Source organism: Alosa pseudoharengus, unplaced genomic scaffold (assembly GCF_046254945.1).
Source record: "Alosa pseudoharengus isolate Yale_2024_CS ecotype anadromous, Long Island Sound unplaced genomic scaffold, YU_APseudo_1.1 YU_APseudo_1.1_scf_8, whole genome shotgun sequence".
Lineage (NCBI taxonomy): Eukaryota > Metazoa > Chordata > Actinopteri > Clupeiformes > Clupeidae > Alosa > Alosa pseudoharengus.
The window spans coordinates 20,144,107-20,154,376 of NW_027468870.1; the positions used below are offsets into that span (position 1 = coordinate 20,144,107).

Here is a 10,270-nt window from a genome sequence, read left to right on the forward strand (position 1 = left end):
GTAATAATTAAGTACCGGTAATTAACAGGTATGAACAGATTGGGGAGGAGAGGAGACAGCAATTTGGATAACTTATCACCTGTTAGTAGAGAAACTCTGCCTTCTATTTGTCTGACTAATTCTGCACTTATCTTTAGGGGAGACATCTTGCCTTGCTGGTTCTGATGTTTTTGAGCTTTTTGAGCTCTTTTCTTTGAGACGGTACTGTTGTGTAAAGGGCTCTTTGTCTCCTGACAGCAAGCTCCAGTAAGCTCCCATGTATCAGCCTTCATGGTTTCCTCTCTGTAGGATGCGACAGACTCAGAGAAGTTAATTAAAAGGATGGGGATGAGAACGCAGCCACCAACGGGGAAAACAAAAAGATGAAACTATGCGATAACAGAGCATGGACCAAAGAATGTAGTTTCAGGAACAGTGTGTATGAGTGTGTGTCTGAACATAAGTGCTTCTGTGTGTATTTGTGTGTGTGTGTGTGTGTGTGTGTGTGTGTGTGTGTGTGTGTGTGTGTGTGTGTGTGTGTGTGTGTGTGTGTGTGTGTCTCTGTGTATGAGTGTCTGTTTGTTTACAAGAGTTTCTGTTTGTTTGTGTGTGTGTGTGTGTGCTGGTGATTCAGTGGATCTTTCTTGTGTCCAGGATCCTGGTCCAATCTAATTATTCCCACTGTCAAAGTACCCCTACCAATCTTCATCCTCCTCTCTCTCTCTCCTCTCTCTCTCTCTCTCTCTCTCTCTCTTTCAAATTCAAAATATGTGTTGTCATGACAAGTAGGCACTTGTATTGCATAAGTAGTAGTAATTACATTACAACACACATCATCAACAGATAAAAGAAAACAGAATCAGAATATTTTGTTCTCTCTTTCTCTGTCTTTCTTTCTTTTCCTTCTTTCTTTCCGTCTTTCTTTCTCTTTCCTCTATCCTTTTCTCTTTCTGTCCTTTTGTCTGGCACTCTCTCTCCCAGACACTCAATAATTCAGCGCCCACTCAGGAGATGATTTAGAGACGGCATGGGCCACGCTGTCACAATTTGACAAGAACAGAGCAGTCTCTACCACTCACAATCACTCACATCAAAATCTACTTACATCTTATTTTTATAATGTCCACATCAGCCAGGCAGCTGCCTGGGGGCAGAAGATAAATCCCTTTCTTCTTCTTTTTTATGCTCAGCTCTCCACTGATGATTATCTGCTAAAGAAATGAAGCCATATTCCAACCCACAAGCCAGAGACCCACTGTGCTGTAGTGTAGTCAACGCAAGTGAGAATGCACTAATTAGCCCAAGCTAACCAGTTCAGAAAGTGGCTGCTTCAAGTGTTCAGTGTGTAATAGAACCACACTGGAGATTTAGACATGCTGGCGGCATAGACTTCAGAGAAAAACATTTTGTTTTCAGAGGAGGAGTTGCCCTTCAGAGGATTATGGAGCACATTTTGCCCCTCATGTTGTGTGACCATAGTAATACTACAAGATTTCTATAGTAGTTCTATGGTAGTGTATAACACTTCTATAATAGGCCTACCCTTACCCTCTATAGTCAAGTCAAGTCACATTTATTTATATAGCGCATTATATGCACAGAGTGCAACCTAAAGCGCTTCACACAAAAAAACAGCATGCCAGATGGAGAGGCAAAAGACGCCAGCATACAGCCATCGTACATAAAACACACATGACGGGCTATAGCTCAACACACAGTAGGCTTAAGACATAAATCAACAAATAACAAACAACAACAACAACAAAAAGAATAAAGTAAACATTTCTAACAACAACAGGCCATACACACGCTCTACACGAGGACGTAGACAAAGACAACAACAACAATCAGTAGCCTATAAGTCCATGGGCCATGCTGACTCCTGCCATTGAACTACAGACAGTCGCATGTTGGTGTTGAACAGTGTTCCTATAACATTCCTATAGTTCTTCTATGGTATGTCCCAAAATACTTAGATAAGATAAGATATAATCTATATTAATCTATAGTATTCCTATTCCAAAATTACTATAACAATTTGTTCCAAAATAGTTATTTTTCATAAGGGCTATGTGGTAACAGTGGGATTAATAAATATTAGCTTTATAATGAGGGCACATATGGAAGTAGTCTACACATCAATTTGCTTGTTACACAATGATAATAGTGGTATTGCTCAGTACTATTATTATATAATTGCAATGTTTATCTGTAGGCTAACAATGTATTAGAATGTAATGGTGTTACTGTAAACTAAGCTGTTGAATACAGTCCCCCTTGGAGCTTAGATTTTTAACCTGTCAGGCACAGTATATATTTAAGTGTATGCGACATATTGTGACACGTCATTATCATAAACACACTTGCAATACACTGTGAAGCTAAGATTACTCAGGTTTATTGTAAGGTTTATTGAACAATGGCAATTCTTCCTTTCTTTCCCCAAGGACGCCATATTATGTTCGGAGTTGGTAATTGTGAGTGAGGACTGCAAAGGGAAGAGAGCCTGAATATGTATAACAACATGAAAATGGTCTAATTTATCTTTTTGACATCAGCCATGTTTGAAACCACTCTTCTCACTATAAAAAGCAGGGGATGGATGTCACTGGTTTTGTGCAGAGGGGGCATCTGAGTGAAGACTGCCATTTATCTCAATCTCCTTCTCTCAAAGCTTTAATCTGCTATCTGAAAGTGCTTTCCATCTGATGGCGCAGGCTACACACAGTCCCCCCCCCCCCCTCCTCCCTCTACAACTCGCCACTGATTGCCGAGCTTGTTTCTGGTAATGAACAATTGTACAGAACCTCTGTTCTGACTCAAAGCCAAGATTGTCATTATTCGTGTGTCTCTCGGCTTCTTAAAAAGGCATTTGCACCGCGCGCGACAGAGTGGAGTTTAATATGGGGAAGACGAAAGGCTGCCCGTGTGTAATAGTGTCGCACACTCTTTCCGTCTCCGCTCTCTCCTGGCCCTGATATGAAAGGCGTCCGCAGGTTCGCCAGCTGACACTGAGACCGTAATTACATTCACTGAGCCACGGTGCCGTCGCTTGTCAAACTTTAAATAATTACTTTGGAGCAAAATGCTTCATGTGCGCCTGTCTCGAGCTGTCGGGCTGCATTTGCAAGCTAGCTAAAGATTGGCACATCAATCCAAGTGTGGATTTTTTAAATATAAAGAACCTTTTTAAAACTCTCTCAAGAAGGGGAAGTTCCGCTTCTTTTGGTCGGAGCCCGAATAATGTATGAATGCAGCAGCTGCGGCTTGACTCCATTTGGCTTCAGCCAATCCCTGTGGGATAAATGGTGAGGTAAAGGCAGCAAAAGGAACACTTATTATGATGGGCAATTTCTCCTCTAATATACAGTAAGAGACCTCTCTGCTCTGAATGATTTTTCCATTGAAACGTTGTGAAGATGAGATGATATCAGACCTCTGCTATGAGCTGAGGAGGCAGCAGCTGCTGGATCTTGAGAGGAAGAAGAAGCCTATCTCTCTCTCCCTCTCTCTCTCCCTCCCTCTCTCTCTCTCTTTCTCTCGGCTGAGTGAAGCACCCTCTCCTTTCCCTAAGGGTCTGCTGATTTTTATCACCTTCCTCACACACAGTGCAGGTCGGAGTAATGACTCTACACCTCCCTCTCATTCTGTTTGATAATTGTTAGTCATAAAAGGAGGCAAATCTTTCACTAATATGAATTGGAGAGGGGCGGAGTGAAAAGGCATTTAAATGAACTATTATAGCCAAAGGTTATCTGTTCTACTTGACACCCTTTTATTTCTTTTTTTTAAAAAGGCCTCTTGGAAACCTCATCTACATTTTTAAACGCTCATTAGCTAAGGCTCTTAACCCTCCTTTCAAATCGTATCTAATCACATTACATAGCGAAGGCAGCATTTTTAAATAACATTATGGTTTAAGGCGGCTGTATTGAAAACATCTCAGTGAGAGAGGTCTGTGAATAAATGGTAGACACACAGCCAAGGAATATGAAAGCTGGAAATTGGACTCTGGTGCTAAAGCCATATACTGTAGACCAGCCATCACCAAATGGCGGACCGCGGTCCGAGTCCGGACCGTGACATGATCCTATCCGGACCCAGACCATAATAGCCTAATTTAGATTTTCACGTAAGATTTCAAAGCTGCGCTAAATGTTTTGTTGGTTAGGATAACAGCATTTACTTCAGGAGCTTCAGGAACCATCATTTAGCTTGCTGCTACTCAGCCAGTGAAATCTGTGAATTCTGATAAAGTCGAGTCAGTGAGTAAAGTAGCCTACTATGGAGAAGAGACTGATAGCCTGAAACGAGCGAGGAGATGAGACGGGACGAGAAACAATCAGATGGATATCTAAGTTAACGATAAGTAAGTTATTTTCAAATCATCGATTGCTCAAAGAGGAGAAAGCTAGACAGCGAGAACAGAGCTTTATCAGGGCTGCCAACTTTTCAAAAAACCTTGGAGTGAGATTTGGTGGGGCCAACCAAAATGTTGCTGCGTAAATTTTTGTTTTGCTCATTCAGCATTATACCGTACAGTAAAAAAAACGTAATTTTTTTTTGGACTAGATGCAATTTCCTGAATTCTGGTACATTTTAACAGGTTATTTAGATACTTCTATATAACAAAATAAAGCCAGCCTACGACATTAATAAAAAGTAAATCATGCATAATTTAAAAATAACTCAATAGGCTACTTGGCTACGCAATAAAGTTTCCATTACAGCACCGCGGACGTTCAATGAACGCATGAAAGCGGATGGTTTGTTTGAAATCCCGACACTCTTTCAACTACATGGAACGTAATAGTGATCATCAAATACCTCCCCAGATTTCAGTGCCCATCAGTCCCAACATTTAACAATATAATCAAACAGTCCAAAAGTAAATTAAATATCAAACTAAACCGAAAATGTCATGCTTTTGAAGGCCTACCAGTATGCCGCTCCAAGAAACGCATGTCTCAAAATAAAACTCGCATAAGAAATAAAGGGCTGTCTCGAATACAATCCTGCCCCTAAAGGCCTGTACTTTGTCTTAAGACCCCGGCCATAATTTGAGGATTTACTGTATCTAAGTAGACAAACTGGCTTCAGATATCAAACAGAGTGAATAGAGATTGTGCAGTCTTAGCTGTGGTTAGTGACGTGATGCTGTTAATGGGGAGTTTTACATAGCCTAGTGTAAACCTATAGGTTATTATTTATTTGGCGTACCTATAAGGCTTTTTACCTTATCAAAAGTGAGGGGGACGACTGATCTCTTCAACACTGCGGGGGATTTGCCGCTTGTCACTGTGTGTGTGACCGAAGCGGAATGGGAGAATGCGTGTAACAAAAAAAAAAAAAAGTTTATGAGCGATTTACGCGCAAATGGGAGAATCCAATGAAAATGACAATGAAGCACTAAACAGATGCTGAAAACAGCACTGGTATTTCGCACGGCAAAAGTGTGTGTGTGTGTGTGTGGGGGGGGGGGGGTCCAAACTAACAATTTTAAAAAGTGGGTGGGTGTTTTGTAAGAATTTAAGAAATGTTTGTATATTTTAACTTTTAAATGCATCAATCAGGTGCACTTTCAAAATAAATTCAGAGGTCAGACTTGCTTATTTTTATGGAAATATTTGTGCTGTAGCCTAAGCTATTTTGCACTTCAGAATTATAACCATGCACACACGGGTGGAATAGTTATAGTGATATTGTAATAAGTTCACAACCACAAAAACATATGCTACATTTCACAGTTCAGAAATGTTCAAAAATGTGTGTACATTTCAGCACTCCATGAAATTATGCAGAAGTGGTCACCTGTGTTATTCAGCTAGTTTATTTAAGATAATATATTGGTCATTGTAATGGCCATAGCCTATAGCCTACATGCTATTCCTTTTTCAGGATGTACCCATATCTGCATGATGTGAATGTTTGCATATGGCTTATGTCAGGCTTTATATCAATATTTGTGTCTCGTTATTTGATTTTCTTCATATTTTTGTATTAATGTCACTAGGAAGCATGCCAATATAAATATATTAATTTATCTGTAATGGGATTGGATGGAACCTGACAATATAAGAACCATGATAGTGGGATAATCTATGGCTGAGCAATTTACAAAAATGTATGTAGGCCTACTGACAAATAGTTTACATTAGAATACATTATAATTTTGCCCGAATGAGGCTATGTAGAAATGTGTTGCAATTTCAAAACCGGATTACTCAGGAACCACTTATTGCACAGAGGCATGCTTTATATCCTCGTATTCGGTAGGTTTGCTGTTTATTGTGAAATAGGGTTTTCCACGTGTTGTGTGAAGGGTTAGTGAAATATTAAACCGAGAGTAATGGGTAAATGCAAATATGATTAGCCTAAATTGCACGTCGGTTCAATGTTAATTCTCTCGCGAACCATTTATCACAGCAACTTGGCGCTGATATCATTGGAAAGCTTAGATTCCGCACGTTCACATGATGTGTGATATCATATGTATAGGTTTAGTTTAGTTGAACCTCATCTGCCAGGTATTTGACCTACCAGGTTGACACAGCGTGAAAAATACTCAATAATACTCAAAGCATACCTGAAGCCGGGGAAATGCGGGGGGGATGCGCCTGGGATGGCTTCTGAAGTAGCATCGCAAATGAGAGAACATTTTGAAAATTCCACAGACAGGGGGTGCTCTTGAACCCTCTCACCGTCTCTGAAAGCATAACCGTGGCTCAACAGGTAGATCTATAGATAGGCTAAACTCATTTTTCAGGCATCTGACCGACCGGGTTGACACTTCAGCGTGAGAAATCGGGGGTGTGGCGTGTGAGCGTGTGAAACTAATCAAATGCGTGTGTCTCACGGCCAATGCGTGAGAGTTGGCACCTATGGCTTTATATAACGATACAGGGGCAATACCACCCAAAACTGTCACGTCCGTAACGCCAACTAAATATGAATGTGACAGTTTTGCGCGGAATTGCCCTGGACTCTATATTCTGAGACAGGCGATTTTAAGCGCCAATTTGAAGCACCTCTACTAGACAAAGCATATATTTTGAGCAAGCATAGTTTAGGCTAGGCCCATTCAACAGTGAACTGAGACCACAGAATATTTTACGATTTAAGAAGGCAATATGATTGATCCACCACAATCTAAAGCCTACATGCATTCACTGCCCAACAACGTGATATTCCTGGGTTTTCAGGATTTCGGGTCAACATAAAAAAAACTAAACAAATTAAATTAAACTTGCTGATTAATGGGTTCAAGGAACCAGCTGTGGACTATCCTTCTTTGTCTCAGCTCAAATTTTATTTTAAGTTCACGTTAAGATCTTAAAAATAGCCAAGGCTTTGTCTCCCCAATTAGGCCTTATTTCTCCTCATTTCGAATGTTACCTTTTAGGTTACTTATTTTATTTCACATTAAACATTAGGCCTATAGGCCTACAATCTTCTATTTCTTGAATTTCCCCTTGGGGATCAATCTAAAGTATCTATCTATCTATCTATCTATCTATCTACAACTAGGCTCCATCCATCCATCCTAATATTATACATAGCCTTAACACGCACGTTAAACATTATGATGCTCCGGACCTTTGCTTGAGGAAATTTTCCGTAACTGGACCTCGCTGAAGATTAATTGAATACCCCTGCTATAGACTATATCCTGAGTGTTTTGGACAGTTTAATTACAATTGACCTTGACAGGTTGACCTTGACCTTGTGAAAGGTCAATTGTTTTGGGTGGGTGTGGGAATGGGTTTGGGGGTGAAGAAGGCAGTAAACTGGGTGGTGGCCAGGTTGTTTGACTAATGATAATACTTTAAATGACTAGGTTTATGTGTGTATTGACTTCAGCTCACTATTCAGTACGGAGGCATTACATTTATCCTTGCCTAACTGAATGGTTTATAAAATGTGATTGATCCTGATGAATGTAAATGTTGTAATTCTTGTTTTTTTTTTTAATAGTTTTTGTTTGCTTTCACTGGCAAACACATGCGAACGGCCTAAGGAGATCTGTATGAACACAGGACTGTGGACTTGCCATTTAAATTGAACAGTTTAGAATGCTGAAGAGAAAAACCATTCCAAACATTCCAGAATATAATGTGTTTGTTCTCTTCTCTCTGTGTCTCTCCAGAGTTGAGCACACAGGTCAGCCACAGAGGAGGGGACTCCGAGGGCGAAAGAGAGCTCAGCCTGGACACGGGCGGCGGCGGTGGGCCGATCGTCACGACGCAGTCTCCGCTGAGCGACCCTGCGCGGCAGCCGCGCCTGAAGGACCTACTGTTCCATGAGTCGCTGCTCACCAAAGACTTCAGCGGAGACCAGCACTTCTTCGAGCAGCCGCCGGCCACCCCACCCTCCTCCTTGGCCCCTCGGTCCAACAGCGGTGACCCCTCCTCGTCTCGCCACGTGCCCCACGAGGATGCGCCCGCCTTTTCCGACATCGCCACCACCGTCACCGTAGCCGCCACGACGCCTATGACGACGGTCACCACGGCAGCAAGCATCTCAGGGAGCCTGGTGTCCGTGGCGCGGAAGGGGACCACCAAAGGTGTGGACAGGACGACCGAAAAGTCACCGCCGCCAACCACTCAGGCCTTGACAACACCTGTCATACAAACCACCTCCTCGCCAATCAGTGTCCAGGGACACACTCATTCGCCTTCAGTGGGGGCAGGACTCTCTGGTCCTAAACCAATCAGCACGCTGGCGCCTCCGGCCCTGACGACCTCCATCACACGGGACAAGTTCCGGGATAATGAGTCGGAGACAGCAAACGCTACAGGCAGCTCGAGTGCTGTCACAACAGTGAAATCTCAGCCATCAGCCAACGCAGATGAGAAGACAACCACCAGCACCATCATTACAACTGTCATCACCACCATACAGTCATCAGGTAATAAAGCCCCTGACACCTATTACAGCTTCAGCCAGGGAGTTTTGAACGTTTTAACAAAAAAAAAATCTGTTCCGCAGCAATATAAGGTTCTAAAAAAACATACATTTTCCAACATTCTCATCAAAAGTGGTGCCGATTTTGCTGTCCAACATAAAATGGCTAAACTGATTGTCTGCTTGTGGAGCTTTTTATTGGATTTCTTGTGTCCAAATAAAAACCTAAAATGGCCTAGGGGGTCAAGGTTTTATGACCCCCCCCCCTCACTGCTTCAGAAAAGCATCGCAGGGCCAACCGTTTTTAAAGAAATGAACACCATGCAGCCCCCAAGTTCTAAAAGACGGGTGGTAACTGCCGTCAACTGTCTTGACCTGCATGGCCTTCCTCAGTCCTCAGACATAAAGCAGAGAGAGAGAGAAGAGGGAGAGACAAAAAAAGAAAGAGAGAGAGAGAGAGAGATACATAATGCTGTAAAGTTAAAGGAGAGGACAGTGAAGGCTCTTGTGTTTGAGATTGGTTCTGCTGACCTCTCCCTCCTCCTAAGTGCCCTGGTGATGCGCGTGCACACACACACACACACACACACACTCTCTCTCTCTCACACACACACACACACACTCCCACTCCTCCCTGGTGATGTGCTTGTGGACGGGGGAAGTGTTTAGAGTTAATTATGGGGCTGGAGGATCAGCAGGGACAGGAGTGTGAGGTCAGAGGTGGCACAATGATGTTAGACGCACCTCTGGTAGTAGTTTACTGTGTTTGGAGTCTCCCCCACACTCTCTCTCTCTCTCACACACACACACACACACACTCACACGCACACTCTCACACACACACACACACTCACACACACGGAGACGGGACACACTTCTTGTTTTTGTTATATCAACCGCTTTACTCTCAATCTCACCCTTTTTCTCTCTTCCTCTCAATTCAATTCAATTCAAATATGCTTTATTGGCACGACTTTCTCTCCCTCTCTCTCTCTCTCTCTCTCTCTCTCTCTCTTTCTGTGTCTCTCTTTCTCCTCCAGCCCCATGTACTATGAACTTCACCGATCCTGAAGGTTACATTGAGATGCCGCCACAGGACTCAGCCGGCTTTGACTCCACCAGCGACTGCACGTACCTCATCACTGTGTATCTCGGCCACGGCATCGAAATACAGGTACGACTGAGCGATTCATGCACATGTGTGATGGTGGTAGCGTAGTGGCTAAGGAGCTGGGCTAGCAAGCAGTAGTCTGACAACTTGTTGGTTCAATTCCTGGCTTCAGCCATTCTACCCTTGAGCAAGGCACTTAACCCTGAGTTGCTCTGGGGAGAATGACCCTTGTAATATAATTGACATATGTAAGTAAGTGAGTATGTAAGTGTCGTG

At 42.6% G+C, this 10,270-nt stretch overlaps 1 protein-coding gene across 1 annotated transcript in view; it reads left to right on the top strand.

Moving 5' to 3' along the window:
* The window catches only part of sez6a (seizure related 6 homolog a), an 81,848-nt gene that overhangs the window by 20,817 nt on the left and 50,761 nt on the right, over positions 1 to 10,270 (top strand). Inside the window, exons 3-4 of the mRNA XM_076274911.1 lie at positions 8,126 to 8,887; positions 9,924 to 10,057. Coding sequence (XP_076131026.1) covers positions 8,126 to 8,887; positions 9,924 to 10,057 — 896 coding nt within the window. The remainder of the gene's footprint in view (positions 1 to 8,125; positions 8,888 to 9,923; positions 10,058 to 10,270) is intronic.